The sequence below is a fragment of the Euwallacea fornicatus genome, chromosome 2 (assembly GCF_040115645.1).
Source record: "Euwallacea fornicatus isolate EFF26 chromosome 2, ASM4011564v1, whole genome shotgun sequence".
Taxonomy (NCBI): Eukaryota; Metazoa; Arthropoda; class Insecta; order Coleoptera; family Curculionidae; genus Euwallacea; species Euwallacea fornicatus.
Window position 1 is genome coordinate 1,805,082 of NC_089542.1, and position 21,476 is coordinate 1,826,557.

At 38.7% G+C, this 21,476-nt stretch overlaps 4 protein-coding genes across 7 annotated transcripts; 2 read left to right on the top strand and 2 right to left on the bottom strand.

The window, feature by feature from the left end:
- Positions 1-42: 42 nt before the first annotated feature.
- On the top strand, positions 43-4,676 carry Wdr37 (WD repeat domain 37). The gene is made up of 8 exons (XM_066300715.1): positions 43-618; positions 1,626-1,733; positions 1,786-1,974; positions 2,030-2,202; positions 2,258-2,504; positions 3,720-3,858; positions 3,908-4,123; positions 4,181-4,676. Exons 1-8 carry the CDS (start codon positions 396-398, stop codon positions 4,335-4,337), a joined length of 1,452 nt encoding a protein of 483 aa, XP_066156812.1. The 5' UTR covers positions 43-395; the 3' UTR covers positions 4,338-4,676.
- Positions 4,677-5,336: 660 nt separating this feature from the next.
- Positions 5,337-7,489, bottom strand: LOC136345295 (RING finger protein 145-like). Of its 3 annotated transcripts, none has more exons than XM_066293451.1 (3): positions 7,400-7,489; positions 6,201-6,342; positions 5,337-6,147 (listed from the first exon to the last, which is right to left on the bottom strand). In XM_066293451.1, the coding sequence occupies exons 2-3, from the start codon at positions 6,291-6,293 to the stop codon at positions 5,347-5,349; spliced, it is 894 nt and encodes a 297-aa protein (XP_066149548.1). In that variant the 5' UTR covers positions 6,294-6,342; positions 7,400-7,489; the 3' UTR covers positions 5,337-5,346. The 3 variants fall into 3 exon arrangements, with proteins under 3 accessions (XP_066149548.1, XP_066149540.1, XP_066149556.1); XM_066293443.1 differs by lacking the exon at positions 7,400-7,489 and adding an exon at positions 6,379-6,633 and having other exon boundaries at positions 6,201-6,319; XM_066293459.1 differs by lacking the exon at positions 7,400-7,489 and adding an exon at positions 6,383-6,423 and having other exon boundaries at positions 6,201-6,331.
- Positions 7,490-7,600: 111 nt separating this feature from the next.
- LOC136345254 (RING finger protein 145-like) lies at positions 7,601-14,772 on the bottom strand. Of its 2 annotated transcripts, XM_066293368.1 has the most exons (4): positions 13,535-14,207; positions 12,789-12,968; positions 9,128-9,246; positions 7,601-9,072 (listed from the first exon to the last, which is right to left on the bottom strand). In XM_066293368.1, the coding sequence occupies exons 1-4, from the start codon at positions 13,629-13,631 to the stop codon at positions 8,257-8,259; spliced, it is 1,212 nt and encodes a 403-aa protein (XP_066149465.1). In that variant the 5' UTR covers positions 13,632-14,207; the 3' UTR covers positions 7,601-8,256. The 2 variants fall into 2 exon arrangements, with proteins under 2 accessions (XP_066149465.1, XP_066149474.1); XM_066293377.1 differs by lacking the exon at positions 12,789-12,968 and having other exon boundaries at positions 13,535-14,772.
- LOC136345365 (neuroparsin-A-like) lies at positions 12,573-19,529 on the top strand. The gene is made up of 4 exons (XM_066293601.1): positions 12,573-12,599; positions 18,011-18,130; positions 18,456-18,576; positions 18,735-19,529. The coding sequence occupies exons 2-4, from the start codon at positions 18,060-18,062 to the stop codon at positions 18,858-18,860; spliced, it is 318 nt and encodes a 105-aa protein (XP_066149698.1). The 5' UTR covers positions 12,573-12,599; positions 18,011-18,059; the 3' UTR covers positions 18,861-19,529.
- The last annotated feature ends 1,947 nt before the right edge of the window (positions 19,530-21,476 follow it).

Consider the following 21,476-nt stretch of genomic DNA (forward strand, 5'->3'; position numbering starts at 1 on the left):
GACCAATGAAAAGAGGGAAATTAAAAATAGCCATTGCCGTTAAGTTTAATTATACAGTCAAACCTACACGGTTTTCCAGAATTTTAAAGTCCCGCCTGTGTTTGTCGTTAATAATTAAACAATAATTAATAGAACAAGTTGTTACGATTAATTTAATTGACCAAAGTAACTAAATAATCGCAGAAACCTTGACCTCCAGCACCGATAGAAAATAATCGATTTTGCGATTAACATAGCTGTGATTATCCACTTCATTCAATCTACTTTATATCACACATTATTCGTTATTAAAGCCAAGAATCTCATCAAAAAACCAGTTATTACCAAACCGAAATAGCTAATTTTTACATAATTCCTTATTACCGTATTATCAAAACCTGCGTTTCTTAGCCAGTATGTCAGGGAGCCACAATACTCCTTATAGCAAGATACAAAAGGTGAAAAGAGGCTCATTGAATAGGCCCCAGAGTGCTGCTATCATGGACAGCGACTTCTCTACGGGCTTCAAAAGCGACATTGAGAACGAGCCAATGTCTCAGGCCTACAAAGCAAGATTGCATGCTCTGTTTGCTCAAATTGAACGGGAGTTTGATTTGCTTTACCAAGAAAATCAAAACTGTAAGTACTGTTTGTGAGTTTTAATGAAATTTATTTGATAATTCACAGTAAATATATTATAGTATTAATTTGGATAAAGATCTAAAATTAAGAAGGAATGAGTAATGTTATAAAGGTATTAATGAAATTAAGTACTATGATACTGCATGAAAATCTAAAATAGCTTAATAATTATGTCTCTAATGAAGTATTAAGCAATAAGAAAGATTGTTTTATCTTCAAGTTTTGCAACATAAATTTTCATGGTGAGTAAAATATCTGAAAGAATACTGATGTGAAAAAGAGAAAACAGGTACTTTACATGATTGTTGCTTATTTGAAATTCACTTAAATTAGCAGTTTTAATACTAAGGTCAAGTTGTTAAATCATGGCTCAAGCTCCTTTCTGCTAAACCCGATCATTAACCATCACAAAAATATATATATATATATATATATATATAAGAAATTTATATATTGTGTGTGTGTGTGTGTGTTTTTGGTAAGTGATTATAATTTATAAGTAAGCATCAAAGAAAACTCACTGCATATAAGAAAAAATCAAAATATTTGACAAGAAGCAAGGAAAGGATACTTTTCATGTACTAAATTGCCTAAATGTTGATAGCTAACCTTTCCACTTTGGTTGCTGAAGAGGTGCAAAAAATATATTTTTTTTTACTCCTGAGACATTGTACATTACAAATACTTTCTGTCGTGCTTCAAAATAAAACTACAACTTCAGTAATTTCTATTTCCAAATGAAATGATTTCCCTATTACTTCATTAGTGCAAGACAAAATCGAAATCCTTAATAAGAAGCTGGAAAAGGACATTTTCAACAAACCAGACTGTCTAGACTTCAAGAGTAACTTCTCCAACTTGGTTGCTGAGAACCTCTTAAAAAGAATGATCTTACCTCTGTAGACACTGTAAATTATAATATCTTCTAACATGCTGTGAACCAAAATTACACTATCAGCAATTTCTATTTCCAAATAAAAAAAAATGTTCTATTAATTCATTAGTGCAAGACAAAATCGAAATCCTTAATGAGAAGCTGGAAAAGGACACTTTCGATAAACCAGACTGCCCAGACTTTGAAAGCAACTTCTCTAAAGTACTGAGCAAGAAACGTAAGTAACCATAGCCCAGTAAAAATATATTTCTGAGACATACAAACTTCAGTTAGTTCATCCTCACAAAAATCCAAAACTGCCCACAAACTGAAGGCACAAACCAGCAAAATTGTGTCCAGTTTTAAGGCCCCAAACTACAGCTGCTCTCTCATTAAAGAGTATATGGGGCATAAAGATGGCGTTTGGGAGGTTTCAGTGGCACGCCCAGGAATTGGTGTTATTGGAACTGCTTCAGCAGGTCAGTTCAGTGGTACAGAAAATGCAAAAATGACAGGATTTAAGGGGAATTACAGATCATACAGCATGCATTTGGAGCATTGATTCTACTCGTTGCTTGCTGCAGTACCAGGGACATTCAGGCTCTGTAAATTCTATCAGATTTCATCCCTCAAAAGATTTGGTGCTTACAGGGGGAGGGGATGCTGTGGCTCATATATGGCAGGCTGCGGTGAATTGGGATCTTCCAGTGTGTTAATAACTAGAAGGTTTACTTACTTAGAAAATTAAAATATTGAATTTAGAAGGGCCACTCCTCAGAGGAGGAATTAGAAGAAGGGGAGCAATTGGTTTCAGGGGAGGATTCATCTGACGTTATAACTCAGAGAGGGGCCGCACTCAGGACCCCAGTAGGGGAGTTGAATGGGCATACTGGGGCAATAGCCGCAGCCGAATGGCTGGCAGGAGCGGAGCTGGCTATTACAGCCTCATGGGACCGCCTAGCCATACTGCATGATGTGGAGACATGCACACAGCTACTCACTTTATCAGGTAAGTTTGATTAATAGGACTTTATTTCTTTCTTTAATGCTTCTCTTACACTTGACTAATAAAGTTTATCCTGAAGCTGGTTGGTAGTGGTAGCAATATTTTGTAAAAACTTCTTAGTTTTGTTAATCTCTGCTATGGTATTTTCAAGAGATTTCAACGTGATGTTTCCCAGATACTGCTTCTCCCATTTGGGGATTTCGTTTTCAATCCCCTCATCAATGACCCGTAAGTCTTCAGGAGTTTTCTTTAGTGCCTCATTATCCTCCATAGCTTTCCTCTGGTACTCCTCAATTGCGTCCTCGAAGTTGAAGCTCTCCATCTTCAAACTGCCCTCCCTCAGTTCTTCAAGCACCTTCTGAGGAGTTTCAGTGCGTAACCGCAACGTCTGAGACAAATCCTTCAGAATGGCATTGCACTTGCCTCTAACTAACTCACAAGAGCTAGCGTATTCCTTGTGCGTTTTCACGGAAACGTGCAGCTTTTCCTTCATTTTATAGCGTCTTTGGTTGAGAGCAGCCAGCTCCTGAGTTTTGGTGCTGCGTCCCAAACTCAGCTTTTCCATAGCAGTCTCACTAGTAGCTTTAGTTGCTGCGAATTCTTGGCGTTTCTCCGCGAGAACGCAACTTTGCTTTTTGAAATGTCGTATCATGGCATGGTAATCTTGAATTTCGGACATTTTTGTTAAGGGAAAGGTTTGAACTCGATTTAAAGTTGAAAACTGCAGGAATCGTTCGTGAAATTATTTTAAAATGGCGTCGTAAGTTATGATTTGAAATTCTGAATGATGAGGGCGCTAGTGTTTTGGTTGTTTGCTGTCGCGCATAAAGAATACGAAAACGAATTATTTTTCGATGTTGTCGGGAAATATGCGTTGTTGCCATTGTCGTTGCAGGATCCCTAATTACTAATACTCTACGTGTACCATTTTTCAAACGTGTTTCTTAGCGTCTTCATAGACAACTCCACCATGTTCCTCTTTTTGTGTATATAAGACTACAAATTTTATTGCATTTTCACGACACTTGCCGGGCTAATCAAACCAAAGTTCATTGTTATAGAAGGTCTACATTGAGAACTACAATTTTTCAAAATTTCACATTTATTAGACATTTCAGGAAATTGTCGAGCTTCTGCGCACGCATCGACCACCGGTTTTGCCCTGGCTAGTGCCAATCTGCAAAGATGGACTACATGATCGTTTTTACCTCATTTCAGGCCATGACCAAGAATTAACTCACACAGCCAGCCATCCCACTCAAAAACTAGCAGTAACCTCCTCGAGAGACACCACTTTTCGTTTATGGGACTTCAGAGAAGCCGTGCATGCAGTTTCTGTATTCCAAGGCCACACAGAGTAAGTTCGCGAACTTTCTAGAACTAGCCCGACAACAATTTTTGAACAGAAGCGTTACATCTGCCGTTTTCGCTCGAGAGGACAAGGTGGTGTCCAGTTCGGATGACCGTAGCGTTAAGGTATGGAACTTGCGCAATATGCGATCTCCAGTGGCGACCATCCGAGTGGATTCAGCAGTGAATCGCCTTTCTGTATCCGCTAGCGGCCTAATAGCGATTCCTCATGACAACCGACATATACGGTTATATGATTTAAGCGGGGTTCGGTAGGGTGATTCATCAACCATTCTCTGATTAGGGTCACTTCAACAATTTTTTTGCAGATTGGCTAGATTACCCAGAAGCAGTCGGCAAGGTCACAATAGGATGGTAGCTTGTGCTGCGTGGACAGAGGAAGTTATAGGCGGGGTTAATTTGTTCACGTGTGGGTTCGATAGACGGGTTTTAGGATGGTCCATTACATCCCTCAAGGATTTGTAATGTAACCAGATCGTAAACTGTTCTAATACTTTTGTGATACACTGTCTCTATGCATTTATAGGGAATTGAGTCTCTATGTTTTCTCTGATTGTTGAAGGTTTTTATGACCTAAAAGTGACCTAAAGTTTCTTCTATAAGCTCGACAATTTTCTAGGGTAATTACGAGTTATTGTTACAGTGACACGAGTCTTAGGTTATGTTACAGTAGATAGGTAATTGTTTTAAGTTCTAGTCAGACAATAATAATTGTTGCATTTGGTTTTATGTACCTATTTGTGGTGTTTTTTTTTAATTAACTTGTTTCCTATTATAACCGAATTTAATGGAATATATGAATGATTCATTTCAGTTTGTTTTACTATTAACGTTGTCCAAATGATCGAACATTGCCTTAAAAATGAAAACTTAAGCGGCAGCATTTCATAATAACAATTTATCGACCAGTTAGCTCTTCTCAGCCGACATTGCATTTATGATAAAGCCCCTAGTTCTGACACTGAATATGATATAAAATTGTATTTGAAGGTTTGATTTGTTAGTTGAATTGATAAGGTTATGTGTGTCCGCGTTTTGCTGCACCCTCGTATAGGTATTCAGACCTATAATATCACTATCAAATTGACGTAGTAAACATCAACTAAGTCTGAAACGGATTGATGACGAGTCTCTATTCATGGAATTCGCGCTGTTGTCACTTTGCAAATATGACTCAAATGTTGGGAAATGAAGACGAAACGCTAAACAAAAACAAACTGACAGTTTTCTGGCTTTGGTTCTGACGTAATTGTTTGTAGATATTGACCAATGAAATGCGAAGCTACTATTAGCATCTATCGCATGAATACGAAAATAATTTCAATGCACAAAGATTTTAAAAATGTTTTTATCTTTGTCGATATCTTGGAAATTGGTAGAGTAAATAGTCTCAAACAATGTAGTCTGTCAGACAAAAAGTCTCTATTAACTCTCACTTCCGAAACAGAAATTCTTGGCAGGGATGCAAAAACTTTTACTTCACACGTCTCTGTAACACCTCTATTAAATATTGCTTGCACAGAGGACAATACAAGGACGTTCTCAGACACTGCTTAAGGCAATAAGGGTGGAACAAGTGGTTACAGGGCGTAATTCGGGCATTGGACATTCTATTTAAGCAAACTGCACAAATATCATCCCGATCATCTATTTCTTTGCGGGTAGCCACATGGAAATTGGAATAAGCTTCTATCTCAAATAGCAGCAGCTGCCAATAGTTGTAATACACATCCTTAGTTCTCAGATACACCATAAAGTACAGACTCAACGGTATAAAGTTGGAGTAGTTCACATAGAGGTTATAGACCCCTATTGTGAACCCCATAGCGATGGCTAAGAGATTCATAAATAGAGGAACGTATAGATGCTCCAAATTCTCTAATTTTCCGATATCCATTGCTTCAATGAACTGGGAGAAAGCCTCCACGCAGATCCTTTCAGTGCACAAATAGTAGATGAAGGTGATCAGGCTGTAGATTAGTCTGGGGTTGTATTGGAGGCCGTGCTCGCGCAGACATAATACCACCACCACCGCTTTTGCCCATTCCAGCACGATTTTGCACAGCCACTTCACGTAATTGGTTAAAGAGGGCGTTATTGTAGTGGTTATATGCGTTGGGTTACGTTGGTAGATATCGCGCATTCTAGCGGCAAAGTAACCAACCACCGAGTAAAATAGAATAGTGCTCAAGGCCACCACAACGTATTTATTTGCCTTTTTGTCTGGCAAATCATCATTGACCAACAGGTACTCGCACAGAATAAAGAAGCTTATCTATCATAGAATATTCTCGATAATAGAATATTGATGAGGGCGAGGGCACTTACCTGGCAGACGAAGGCGTAGATGTTGTGCAAGTTGATGACGAACTGTTCGATGTTATGGATCCTCTCCATAAGCTCAATTTGGACGGTTGACATTAATTCCAGTAGAATGAGACACCACTCTAATTGACGATCTGAATGTATTCTAAGGGCGATTAATATTAAGATAAAAATGTCTTACGAACGCCTGGATTGATAGAAGTATCCGGGTCGATGTCGCTAAATGAAGTCATATTCAATACTGAAATTTTGAATCAAAAGATTTAGCCAAAGTTGACAGGTGTCACCGCTTTGCGTGAATGATTGAGGATTTTTGAGAAATGGAAAGGGAGAAAAGTCCTCCTTGTGGCAAACGACCCCAGAAGTGATTTGCAGAAACGCTGACGAGATGAGCGGTTTCTTTATGGACAAAAGCACAGTCCTTCACACAACGAGAATTTAAAAAAAAACTGTATATTGATGCACAAGTCGACAAGTTATTACTTAAAAGATTTCTGAGAATGTGGACAAAGGTACGCTCTTTCAGATCCAAAATAACGAGCAGCGGCTGCGGCAGCACCTCAGGGATGCCAATTGAGCTAACTGATTATTTTAGCCAGCATCAACACATTTGATTTATGTAAATATTTATTAATTACAAAATCGTAGAGTGGATAAAAATTTGTGAGAATGTGCTGACATAGAAGTACTCCCCCTCAGATAAAAATACCACGCACACATACGGCTTGGACCTGAGAAATCCTGGAGTGGCAACGTGAATTGATTTAGAAATTTTGCTGCAGCAAATATGACCGTTAATTGTTTTAAAATCTGTAGACTGAGAAGTTGTAAACTTTCTGAGAATATGGACAAAAGTGCGCCTTCCCAGATAAAAATGCTACTTAGATGCATAGTTAATACTTCGAAAGTTCGACGCATGTTAAAGTTAGTTGGTTGGGGTGTCTTAGCCCCTCAAATTAAAAAAAAAATCAAGATTAAGGGATTATAAATTTGCGGCCTTAAAAATTTTCACGACTAAAGAAAAAATTATGGTATCTCGGGTAAAAAGTGACCGCGTATACGTAATAAACGTTATCTCGCAGGCGATCGCTCAGGAGTTGCAGGCTCTCTAAATTGGCCGACTCAGAAAGTAATATTTCCGCGGTTTGCAAAAGTTTAAGTTTTTAATAAGAATTTGCAGTTGACTGTTACTTATAACTCACCACTTATTTTATGAATCGCAGAGTAACGAATCGGCGGACAGCGAAGACGTAAACTTAGCGTCCTAGCTTACTTCATAGCTGCCATACATAGGTTTTTTCCCCTTACAAGGCGACTCATTACTGTGCAAGCGAATGAGAAGTAGAAATTCGAAAAATTAATCAAAGAAGCCCACTGAACCAGACCGATTATTCAAACACTAATTAAGCTGACATTGCTTTTATTAAGTATCTTATGTAAACCTAATCGACGTCAACCTCTAAAGGCTTACTCTAGAAAACAAACTATAAAACGTACAAAAACTAGCCTACACCTTAGAAACAGCAAAAATCAGGCACATGATCCTCCATTTTCCCGACAAAAAATGAATAAATAAAACTGTACCTAAATTTACTTAAAAATACGCCTCTCTGACGTTAATCGGACTTGGCTGCTATTGAAATTGTTGGCATCTCTCTGCTCCGGAGGAGAAAACAAGTAGCTTAAACGATTTTCTGAAACTCTTTTTCGTTAAAAATTACAAAACAACCTCAAGGTCCTCCCTATCGCTTCGCATGGCGCCTAATAGATACGACTAGGGCCCGCTTATCGCGTCTTCGGACAAAGTTGATGACACAAATTTATTAGAAAGACTGGCATGTGCCTATATGAGGTTATAGAGCAATTACATTTTTAATAATTAATTATTTTGGGTCGATGTTTACGTCACGATTTGATTAACACCACCCCATTTCTTTCGCCTCAGCGGAGCTTTCTTGGCGATACCTTAAAATGGAGGTAGCCATCTTGGACACGAACTTAACCTAAATTAATGCAACGAAAGTGAGGCGCCACCTATGAGCCGTACACGGAGCCTGCATTAGTGCACGAACACGTACTCCCTTTTGCAAATTGGGCAGTTGTTGGAGTTATTCAAGCACTCCCTTAAGCAGCTAGCGTGGAACATATGCTGACAAGGGGTGACTCTCGCCCGTTCCATTGGGCATAAACACACTGCGCATACGTCGTCGCAATTGTCAATTTCCTCTGAGGTGGCCTGTCTAAACTGCCCCAACATGGCCAGCTCCTTTTTCAGCGTTTTCAGGCAGTTGAATATGGTGTCTTTTACTTTCAAAAACACCGTGATGTAAAACGCGAAGAGAGCGAAGGAGAATTGGCCATAGAGCAGCAGACAGAGTGAGAGAGTGGTTGCTAGAACAATAGTGTAGTAGCGCAGATATACTGGGGCGTAGAACTGCTCCAACGCCTCCAAGGATTTGAGTTTGAGCATCTGGAGTAGAGGCAGGAATAAATCCACGAAAACCTTTTCTGTGCACATGTAGTAGGTCCAGGTGATAAAAGTGTAGAGGGCGGTAGGGTGGTAGTGCTCCAACCCTTGCTCGAGTCCGAACACCAAGAGCATAAAGGTCACAGTGATGATAAAGGTGACAGCCTTAGTCCACTCCAGCACGATCTTGGTGGCTGACATCGCCAAATGCTTGATGTTGCTGTGCTGGGTCATGTTCACCGTTACTGACCAGTCCTCCTTCTCAATAAGTTCTTTGATGTAGCTGACGCAATAAGCGATAACGTTGTAGAACATCAGGGAATAGAGGGCAGTCACTTTCTTGACAGGGCAGATCTCGCCGCCGAAGTTGCAGAGCAGCACTCGATCACAGAGCATAAAGAACACCATCTGAATAAAAAGAATATTGTAGATAAGTGGGGGAGAAGGAGAGAGAGGAGCGTACTTGGGTAACTAGGGTGGAAATGTTTTTCATTTTCATGAAGGTCCGCTCGCATTTATCAAGGGGGGCGTAAGTTTTGCGTATGATCCTCCACGTTGGTTTGGAGTACTTCCGGAACATGCCTGAAACACATAGAACATGACAGTCAACGCCATCTTTATAGCTAAGTATAGTGGCGCATCAAAACGGCGAAATGAGCAACAATTTCTTCAGATCCATTGTGACAATGGCATTGATTGACTTTGAAAGAATCGTGGGAAATTATAAGATGCTTCCATTTGAAAAAAATATAAATTTGCTGACATTGGGTGGACAGCCGTCTTTTCTCATCTCAGTTTGCGTGACATTTCGCAACTTTGGCCCTGTTCCAAGATGTATTCTAATTGCTCCTCAACTGTCACAATGCAATAAAGGGCTTACTATCTCCCGATATAAGTGGGTAAATATAGCACGGGACAATAACCGGGCAGTGTAAATATTGTCAAGCTCAAAAAGAAATGGAATGTGTGAACTATTGGACCTTGAAGAACAACATGTTATTAAACTTAATCAACTCCGATTCTTTAGTAACGCCTATTTGGATTTTTCCGTTTGTTTTCTGAAAACCCTTAATAAATTCAATCGACTCGTTTGTCGATACATTCGCACATCCCTAGTTAGTTTTGGGATTCCACAGGAATTAGAGAAGTGATGCGTGGTGGGCTGCGTTTTTCGTTTTATGTTGTGAGACTGGTTAAATGCGCAGCGGAGCAAGAAAGTCCTCTTTCGAGATATAATTTTTCATATCTACGTTGGAACCTTTAAGCTTCGGTTAATGTTTTATAGTTCTTCCTTTGACAATTTTTCTTTCATGCGCAACGTTAACGATTCAGACAAATTTTTCACAGAAGAGAGAACAAAAGCTTTCCACTGATTTAAAATACAGTGGCGTAGTAGGACTTGTTTGGAGTTTTTCAAGGCTAATTATATTCGAACTTTCATACGATTTACTTCGCCCAATAAAAGAGATTTTATATGTTTTCCGAAGAAACTTAACATTCTAGATTATTCTATTAGTCGCAAAAACTTTTTTAAGGCGAACTAGACAAATTAAATTGCAATGATTTTACATAATGAAACTAGGGTTCAATTTTAAAATCATGGCAAAGAGGTGATGTTTTAGTCACCCGTGCTTCACGTCAATTCTCAAGGGTCTTTGTCTTTTGTCAGAGAAAATAAGGAAATAACGAAGGAAAAATTGAAATAATTTTTCCAAAATTCTAACAAGGCAGGTCTCCCCGCTAAGGGCCGCGGGTATGCCTTGCCCCTTTGACCGTTATTTTGAAAATCTTGACCCTCCGTTCCAAACACGCTACTATGAACCCACAACATTACTTAGCCTGGCAACAAGTTGAAGTACAAACTCGAAAACAACTAGTATCGATTGATCATTACTGGACTCATTACGAACACCATTTTCTAATTGGTAAATACAAACAAGTGATAAGGAGCCTCTGCATACCAGGAAAAGTCACTGGTATTTTTAGAAACGGGCTTCTCGCGGCTAGACAAGCGGCATAATTGTTTATCTGAGCGCCATTTCATTATCAGAACCACACAGATTATTCTTTAATTAATAGAAATATTAATTAATCAATTAGTTGTTTACTAGATAGTTACGCAACGCGTTCTCCAGGGGAGCGTCAGCGGTCAGTTTGTAAACAAAATGGCGGAAAAGCGTGGGAGACGGAGGTACGCCATTTGCAAGTGTATAAAATCCACGAGATGGCTGCAGTAAGCGATGAGTTATTAACTTTACCCGAGGAAGAGACGAAGCTGCAATATGGCCGCCAGACAGAAACGAAGCCATTTGTGATAACATTGCGTTAGAGGATGGAGGCCGTAAACATTTCACGACGCTTTCGCCATGGGGCGATTGTTTATTTATTTATAAAATGGCGGCCAAAGTGTCGTTTCCTTTCATGAACGTTTAACTAAATCAACGAAAGTTGTAAACAGAAATAACAACCAAATCATCTGTTTTTATTGCCTTCCATCTATTTTCGTACGACGGCGGATGTAAAAATAAATCTAGAACTATATAAATAGACCGATGACATTCCTTATCGGTTTATATTAGAAAAGTAGAAAACAGTGATATTTATTGATCCGGGTCACCGGTGAGGTCGCTCCGAGTACTCCGAGGGGCGACAGGAATAGTCATTAATTTCATCCCAGTCGCCTTTAACTGATGACGTAAGCGGTATCCAATGCGGGTTCAAACAACTTAAAGCCTGAATTGCGTCGTGTCACAGTGGCAAAACTGGCAGGTGGGAGGTGTTACAACGAAGAATCGTTCTCTCATTGGTCATATTTGATTTTCAGTTATGTTTGTCCGAATCAGGCAGATCGCAACACTTTGCTAGTTTTGTCACGTGTCACGCTACCGCAATGTCACGATCACTTGTCATGTGATCATTAATTGTTTTCCGTTGTTTTAGAACACTTCTGCCAGTTAGTAACGTTAGGTGCAGAATACATCTCATTAAGAGCATATAAAATAATCTTTTATAATTTAAACATATTTAAAAATTTTTGAAGACATTGACACATGCAGATTTAAAAAAAAAATGAAAAATGTCTATGCCGTTGTTGTTGCAAGTAGTCAAACAAGCAGATTTTGTGCTGTCTTTCACAAGTTCGTATGAATCAGTGGTTTTTCATATGCAAGGCAAAACGATAAAAAAAACATTTTTGAGACAATTTACAGATATATCGAGACTCAGACATGACTAATTTTGAAAGTTGAAAAGTTATGACTCGATAAAGTATCCTCACACGCCACTGCGCCTCAGACCAATCGGAATGACAGATGTGTTGTTTCTTTCCCCAAAAAGTCATATTAGCCAGTGGCGTTTCACATGAAGGACAAATTCGCAGAAAAAATAAAGATATCTTGCAAAAGTTTGATATTCAGATACGAGCATATTCGAAAAACAATGCATGCCTCGTACGTTCTTGTGGCTTTGATTAGTTGAGAGAGCGGCTTTCGCTCTGTTTTTCTAAAAAAAAAATATATGAATCAGTGGCGTTGCACCTGAGGGGCTAATTGACAAAAATAGGTATAAGAGAAAAAACTAAAAGTATGGAATTCCTCCGACTCTTTCGATTTAAACAAATTTAAATGGAAAATTCGAAAACTTAACCGGCCAACTTCACCTCTGGACACTTAACGGAGATGGTGAAAAAAACGAATTCGTCCGTATATACTCTTGACCCAAATGCGGCCCTAAAAATGGCCAAATTGGCGACATTGACGGCACATATTTTTAACTTTCAATTAATATGCAAATACTAAAATCAAATTGAGAACACTTTGACGATCAATTAATATCTCCTCAAATCGAGGGCGGAATCTTAGGGCCTATAAAAGGGCCCCAGAATGAACCATAAGTTGCAAAACGGTCAGTTCGTTCCGGCTCAAAATTTCCAAAGGGTAAGTTTTTTACTTTAGTTTAAATACGTTTTGAAGCGGGATGGTAGTTTTCGGTTTTGTCAATAACAGTGTACGGTGCTTGCACCTGCAGCCAATTAAATGGCGCTGTGGTTATCGCTGTTCAACTATTTTTTACCGGGGGCGTTTGAAAGGTATTTACGTTTTGATTGAGAAATTAGGGTTACTTACCGGGTAATTTTCGAATTATATGACGCAACCATCGTACCGGGTATTTGTAGTTGGCCGAGATGAGAATGGGAAGCACCAGGAAGGAGTAGGTGGTTACGAACCAGCTACCCAGGCTCACCAATAAAGGAGCGTGGCCTCTGGAGCAGTACGGGAGCAGAAAGAGCACGGATAGCAGACAGACTGAAACAACCAAATCACTACAAATTGCTCTAAATGGGTAATTGGAGCGAGAGGATTCGCGGCGGCTCCTAAATAATCTCAAGCAAATATAAGTGGTTAGGGCTATTTTTGGGTAATTACTCTAATGGAGCAATTGAAGGGGACTAGTTAACTGGCCATTTAGCTGACAACGGCCAATGTATTTACCATTAATTTTAATGCGTCGAGGATACGTGGATCTAGGTACGATCGAACAGACCTAGGTCTGGCCTGCAGACCGGCTATATAGACCTGATTTGATATTAGCGATGCATGAAATTTTGAAGCGACTTGCAAGAACTGTGAAGGGTGGATTTAGATCAAAGAGAGATATTTTTAAACCTTTCCTCTCAACGTTAAGAAAATATGAGTCTGGCCATCAAAAACATAAATATGCGGCTATTTTTCGCCCAGCCCAACGTCGTTTCACAGGCGTCGCGACGCACTCGAGTTTCATAAACTTTAAGGAGCAAAACAACCTAATTTTAGGACTATTCTGCAAGATCCTCTGCTACTATCATTCTATTTCTCTTATGGCGTTTACCTACCAGTTTCAGCAATTCTTTCATCTCGCACTTTCTCATCCAGCTTCGGTAGCGTGTGTAGACTCCTGAGCCTCCCCCGCACCCTCGTAATCATCCCCATCTTTCCTAGTATGGAAACTGCACTTGAATGAAGTCAAAAGCCTTTGCAAAATCAATAGAAAACTGGATCAAAACGCGTTCCCAACTGCATCAACTCAACAACTGGCGGGTTTCATTCATCCCGACGTTTCGCTGGGACGTGCCCCCCTCTAGTTGTTTTCGGTTTCTGGAATACTATACAGAGTGGGCCGATTTTGATCACCTTATCTCAAAGTTTGCCAAGATTTTTGTTACTTCCACGTGTGGACAAAGTTCCGGAAAGAGTGTGGGATGTTAATGGGTTACAGGATTTGTTGCGATTTTCTGATCCTCCAAAGAAGCGAAAGCTATTAATAGGCTTCTCACTGCAATAGGCGCAATTTCATTGTTTATCGGTCAAATATAGTTATTAACCACACAACTATTCCAATTTCAATAAATTTCGGAGAACTGCGTTGCTTGTATTTTTTTCGTGTCATTTCGATTAATTATTGCGACAAGAGCTTTTTTGGTCGTTTTTAGAGCACTGTTTGTGCGGCGGCCAACAGGGCTGCGCCCCAATGCAGTCGGGAGTCTTTTGCCAAGGGGTAAACTTGGGAGAATGAAGACTTTAACAACCAACTTGCATGTATGTCAATGATCGGCAAGGCGCGAAAGATTTTTGGTTTAATTTTTTTAAAACCTTCTAATGGGACTGTGATGTTTGAAATATTGTGTCGTTTGTGACACGCCACTGGGTAATTTTAAATTTTAAAAAAATATAAATCAAAATATGCCGTCGCCAATGGATCAGACCGGCTTGAATCTATCAGGAAGCATAGGGAAACTTTCATATTTTGAATAGATGCATTGGCGTAGAAGGATGTTTGTTCGTGTAATAAAACCTCAAAGAGTGCTTCTGGCGAATTGCAGTAGTTCTTAGGAGCAAGGTTAAAAATGTTTGAGAATTTGACGTACGTGTGTTACGCCACTGATTTACATGAAATAATCAGAAAATAGAGAAGAAATGATTTCTCAATGGTTGAAACCGCATATATGGTGTAGGTGAATAAAGTGTTTAGTGGTTAAATTCTTTAGTAATAAAATAAAATTCCTACAAGTGTTTTGTAATATGTTTGAAATTGCCACCCCCGTGAAACGCCACTTCCTCATATGAAATTTTCTGAAAACTTTGCAACGATCGTTTGGATACAGTGACGTAAATGCATCTCACTTTAAAAAATAAAATACTTGTTTGGAAACTCAAATTTTCCCTACAGGTGTTTTGTAAAGTGTAGAAAATTGCCATTGATGTAGTATGTCACGGGTTTTAATGAAATTCTCAGAAAATATAGAAGTAACTGCAGTCTTTTCAATGGTGAAAACCGGTTCGATGTTACTATACGCGTTTTCGAGTACCAAATGAATTTTGGCTACACTTTCAAAACCGCACCGGGAAAAAATTCCATTTACAATTTACTTACAAAAACATATTTATGCATCACGATTCCTTCAAATCCGCAAAACATATTTGTTGATGTAAAAATACTCCTTTAATCTCATTGACGTGCGTCCCAATGTACTTTACAAATCTCCCCTCGACGGTCTCTTGTAAGAGTATGCGCGTTGCGAGTTCACTCCTCCCGAAAAGAGCTCAAAATACCTGTAATTCGCTTAAGCTTTTGTTGCGCCTTTCTCAAATCTCTTAGCTGAGATATTATCGTTATTTAAAGTCGTGTTTGTCTGGATGATAAAACTTCCATCATTCGAAACATTCCATTTTTTATCAGTGTATTTTAAGCTGTGGTCGACGTGAAGCGCACTCACGTGCCTCATGCAGATAAAGCTTTGTTTTGTCTAAGTTTGAAAGTGACATTTTTATGTACCGAAAGACGTGTCTTCAAACTAAAAATTGTTGCCTCATAGACCTCCGCACACTTAAGTCTGATGGAGACGCACCACTTTCGTGTTAGACTCAGATTTGAAGAGAATTGCAGAACTATAACTCCAAAACATATCCTGTTACGCCACTGCGTCTCTAATAGGAAGAGCGCAGTTTCTTCTTTTTTTTACTTTAAAATTCATAAGCATCAGTGGCGTTTCAAATAAACTGTATATTGTCCAAGAAAACAGAACATTTAACGCAGTTCCAATAGAGACTTAGTCTTAAAAAACTACATCTCAAAAACGTTTTGACCTATGCCACTACACCTTGGACCGTGGGATAGATCATAGTTTGTTCTATTCATACGCATCAGTGTCGTGACCCGAGGAGTTTAGGTTGCCTAAGAAAATTTGTGCAATCCCTTTAGAAGAAATTCCAACGCTCAAACAATAATAGCCTCGAAAAATTATAACTTCAAAATTCATTTGCCAAGCCACTGGTCCTTTGACTATTTGATAGAACAGATTTCACTCCATTTTACACCAAACAATTCAGATTAAAACGCCTAAAAAATGGCGTCGGCAAAGTGCCATCTATGAAATCAGTTTTACGAAATGTCTTCTACATGATGACGTCATCAAAATGACGCCTACCACCTGCGCAGCAGCACCTGTATATAAAACTGCATTTTCCACGAGATGAAAGTGTGACAATGACCTGATGTGATTTAGCAGAATCAGACGCATTTTCGCTTAGTTTAGCGCAATTCACGGCAAACAATGTTGTTTTTCGTAATGAGAACACACGCTTATTTATAAAACGGTCCATTAGTCATTGAAATATAAAATTGATGTCTGCGGAATGTAAACATGTTAAGTAATCATTCATTTCTTCACATTTGTTATTGCAAGAAACGTGTTGAGTTGGGATGAGACAGTTGCAACACCGACACCCCCTCAATGGTTCTCAGTACTCCAGGAAGTGCCAAATGGAGTAGACATTGAGATGCGGAGAGTCTTAAAATAGAATTGGAATGTCGGCTTTTCGAGCTGTGAGGGATGTTCGAAAATTCTTAATAGATCTGATTTAGTAAAGGAGCTAGTTCTACTTACACCAAAGGTTGAGCACCGTGACCTGAACGGGGGCCACTATTAATGACTTGTTTTTATCCGGTTGTTGATGTGTAAACCGCATTTTTATAAATAAAACGCCGAAGAAGACATGGAAAACAAACGTGGCCGGTTGTTTATTAGGCCATTGAGCACTACTTGGAGGCCATTTTGCGCTCTAAATGACGTCAGTGAGCATGCGGAGAAGTCCGTACCAAGCACCATGGCAGCTGGTACCTTCAAAGGTATCCACCACTTTATTGGTTTGAATTTCCCTCAACAAAAATACCAACATTCCTACACGTGCTATGTGCACTTTATTGATGGATGTTCTTTTCGAGGAATCTGGGTACCATGGTATTAATTCAAAAAAATTATCGATATTATTTATATACCCACATACGGTGTCCAGCCAAGATTGAGGTACTACCGACAGCCTTGCACCAAACTGAGTTCAAGAGTGGTGGTAAATGAATTCGCCGATAAGACTTGCGGACCTGCGGCAATCCGATCTAGTGATCCGAGTACCGCCACTAAAAGTGGTGCTCTGGTGCCCGTCCATTCAGGTACCGCCCGGTGCTTCGCGCTTTCCATTCCTTTCCGGAAAATCTTGTATAGATGTGTGAAACAAGAACGAGGGGTGCGAGCTACTGTTTAGTCACAGGGTGGTACCTCTGTATTTTGCCGCTACGGTACTTAACAAATAGGTGCTTATACCATAAGGTAATTTTTGTGGGCTTTCATTGATATCTGGTACGAGATAATTTTGGTTGGGGTATTTTTTTTAAAGGGCGCTGTTTGAAAACCTGCTCTTCGCGTAAAACACTACTAATGTTTATGGACGATTTATGAGAAAAGACTGCGAAATGTGCTATTTCTAATAGTCGAAAAATGAGTAGCCTGAATGGATACGTCTCGGAGAGATCCTTTTTCTAAGCTATTAACGTCTTTTACATTACTTTGCATGAACCTTTTTGGATATCTGCATTTCACGTGAGACGCCTCTAACTCGCGAGTCAATGAGGTCAAATAGAACAAAAATGTGCGTTATGTCGAAGCTTGGGTGTTGAAACCCTTTCTTACTGACTTTTTTATTAATTCGTTTTTCACTTCGAACGCCACTGATTTTCATGGATTTTTGGTCAAAATTGGTGACCATTGGCAAGAGCAATGGAGACACATAACCACTAGTACCGATAAAAATCACTGTTTTCTTACAGATATTGTTTCTATCTTACATCCCTCAGTAATAAATACCCATATCCCAATTACGCTCACCTTAAGAGAGGACGAAAATCCTCTTATACTTACTATGCAATTTTTCAACTCTAATTGTTCGCTAGTTATGTCCGCCAAATACCCCTGTTTATTAAATAAGTGTGGTAATTACTGTGCTCTCAAATGAATACCTGTTTAATCATGTTTCAGGGCAAATTCCACGAGCCTTACCACAAACCAGACCTGGTACCCCGCAATCATGCAGTTTAGCAGTGTACTTCTCCTAACTTTGGCTATTGCCTTTTTACTGACCACGCGCGCAAGCGCCATGTAAGTAACAAATACCACAGATTATTAGTTAGTGTAAAGTCAAATATGGAAAGATGTTTTTTTGGAACTAGGATTTTGAGTAATAACCTCTACGATTTATGAACTTCAAGGCTATAAATCAAAGACGGACATTTTCAATTACTTGCGGCAAATAAAACCCTCTGCATCGAAGCCAACGAACTCTCAGTTTAACAGTCCAATAAACATTAAACCAGCCGACAAACAAACCACTTTAAATGTACTTAAGTTCGTTATTGCCCAAGCCATCTTCGTTCCGAAACTAATTAAAATTAAATCTACAACGTCGTTTCGTCTTTATCTTCAGGGCGATAAGCGAAAAATGGGTGTGCACACCCTGTATTGATATTGAGTGCGATGAGAGGCCCATGAACTACTGCGTGTATGGAGAAGCTCGAGATGCGTGTGGCAGAAGAGTTTGCGCAAAGGTATATTTTTTCATTGGTATAAACTAGACAAGAAAATGACAACAAATTAAGTAGCAACTTTCAGTTAGTTAATGAGTAAATTATGTAAGAAGCGACATCTACAAGAGCAACGAATAACTTTCACTCCGTTAAAATTTACGGATTTCCTCTATTTCCAGGGCCCAATGGAACGTTGCGGTGGAAGTATGAATGTCCTAGGGGTGTGCGGAGAGGGTCTAATGTGCAAATCAGACGAACGGTGCCACGGCTGCCTGATGGCGACCATGGAATGCTCTAATTACTAAGCCAAAAGTCAATCGTCAGTATTATGATGAAGTGGCGTAACTGCTTTAGATTTCTCCTAAGAAGCTAAATGCTGTGATTATGGTTTCCCCCGCCTTTGTTTGCTCCTCCTCCCTCACCTTCACGCACAGTGCTCCAGGGCTTTTTGTGATACCCCCTCAAAATGGACTTTCTACTTTGTTTTCATGGAAACACTGACATTTTCGGGTTATAATATATATTACTTTTAGATCATCCACTTATGGCTGTATCGCGGGTTTAATTTGTGATCATAGGTTATAGTACCTTATTTCCGTCGGTTCACGCGGATTGTAATAGTACAAAATATTAGGTTTTTTTTAGTATCGCTACTAGTGAATTTATTATGATTTAAGACTTTGCTGACATCTAAGTTACGCTACTGAACTTAGACCTTTACCTGCCCCTTGACGAGTTCTCTATGTGATTGTATTTACGGCAGACTTTTAATTATTCCTATATGTATATTATTTGTAACCTGCGCCTGAGGCAGTGGCTCAGACGTTCTGAGCCTTCTTCAGCGTCAGCAGGTCTCTAGACCAAATATTATTATTTATTAACATTATACTGATTGATTGTGTGATTTGATTTATTTTCTTCGCATATACAATGTATATGCGGGAAATTTGGTGAATATATGAGGCACATTTCTAGGTAGAAATTTCATTTATTAACTGGGTTTAGCCGGAATTCTCGAATTTCCATTAATTATAATGTCAATCGTTTCCAGCTTTAAGAGATCTCGGATAAAATTTAATTACTAACTTTCCGTACAGGACAGGATCTGCTTAATGAAAACACATTGAAAAACCTGTTTAAAATCGTGTTTTTACGTTCCAAGTCCGGAAATGCGGTTTTCGTCTCGGTATTTTAACAATTAACACAATTTGAAAAAATTAAAAAACAACTTCATTAAATTCCAATGTTGAAATATCGCAGCATTTCTAATAATTCCTAATATAGGAGCCAGTTTAATTTTACATCACATTATTTTTCTACACTTTTGTTGAAAACCAGCTCAGAATATGTTGGTGTTATTTAAAGTCTTTGTCTAATACAGAAGAATAGATAGAAGCAGAAGATATAAAGAATTTATCAGACTAATTTAATATAAGGTGCTACTAGTTTGTTGACGCAATGGTGAATATAAATTCCTCAGTTATTTGCAGTAGTATTTTTTTGAAATTTAAGCAGTGTAAAATTTACTGTTCAGCTCAGAAAGCTTTTTATTTCTCGCGTTTTTTTCGTATTTGTCATCATTTTGCATTGATTCGCAAAAAAATCTATAAATGTACATCACCTGCCGGTAAGCAGGGCGCAAGAGTCACGACCGTCCTACTTAAATTTCCAGACACATAACAAATTATAGCAAAACTAGTGTTAACAATCCATAGAAATTAAAGCGGCCAACATATTTTTATAATAATTTATTATGTATCTGGAAATCCAAGCTAGCGAAACTGAAGCTTATCATGTACTCCATAGGGGAAAATCATCTGTATTCTTAAAAATTTCTACAAATAACCGGAAAAAGATGACAGTTGCGCAAAAAGGTAAAAGAATTAAAAATTTTCTATTTAAACAGGAAATTACAATATTGAAAAATAAATGGTCATTGATGTAGTACGAAAAAAGTTTGGTATGGAAAAGGGAGACCTGAATAAAAGGATAATTGCAATTGACCTTTAATAATGCCTTCAAAAGTAGAAATCTCATTTACTATAACTAATAATCTGTGATTAGCAAAATACCTTTCTTTTGCGATGCACCATGTATATATATATATGAAAAATTTAAGTTACACATTAGTTTCTTGATTAAATGGCGAATATTCATCTCTTATTTATTATAATTCCAAATTTAAAAGAGTAGAATTGTGGAACGTTTCAATGGGTATATGGCGCGGCCTAATTAAGTCGATTTAGAGAAGTTGAGTAATCACTGTTTTCTCACTGTAGTTATCAGACCGAGGCGAGGGTCTCCTACGGATCCGCCTAACTAGCGCTTAAGGTCACAATAACCCAACTAAAGGAAATAACACTTAAGTAGGTGTCAATTGCGTAAATTTCACTATAAGAAGTTACTTGTTTCATACCAAAACTTTATAGCAAAATTTATTGGTTGCCGTTACGCTTAAAAACTGCCTCAAAGTTACCATTACTATTAGATAAGAATTTAAAGTAATGAATACTGATCTGTTGCACGTGAAATATCTATGAAGTCGAACGTTTACTTTCCTACTTAATAAAGCTTTCTAATCATAGGGCTTCGCCGCGCTCTAGGACAGCGGTAAAAATATCCTCTTAATTCCACCATTCATCTACACACTATCAACAACACCAAATTCAGAAAATCAACAAAATCAGGTTCGACTTATACAGTGTGTCTGTTCAGAAATAGCTCACTATAACACACCTCATCATAAATTTCCAGGAGTGTTTTAATCTACAGGAATGAGCACACCATTCCAACGTGTTAACGAATTTCTGGATAAGAGCTTTAATATGCTTTTAAGGGGGCCCTTGAATGTTGAATAATCGCGATATGCAATGACAATAATGATGCGTGACACAGGAAATATAGGAAATCGTCCGTGAAGC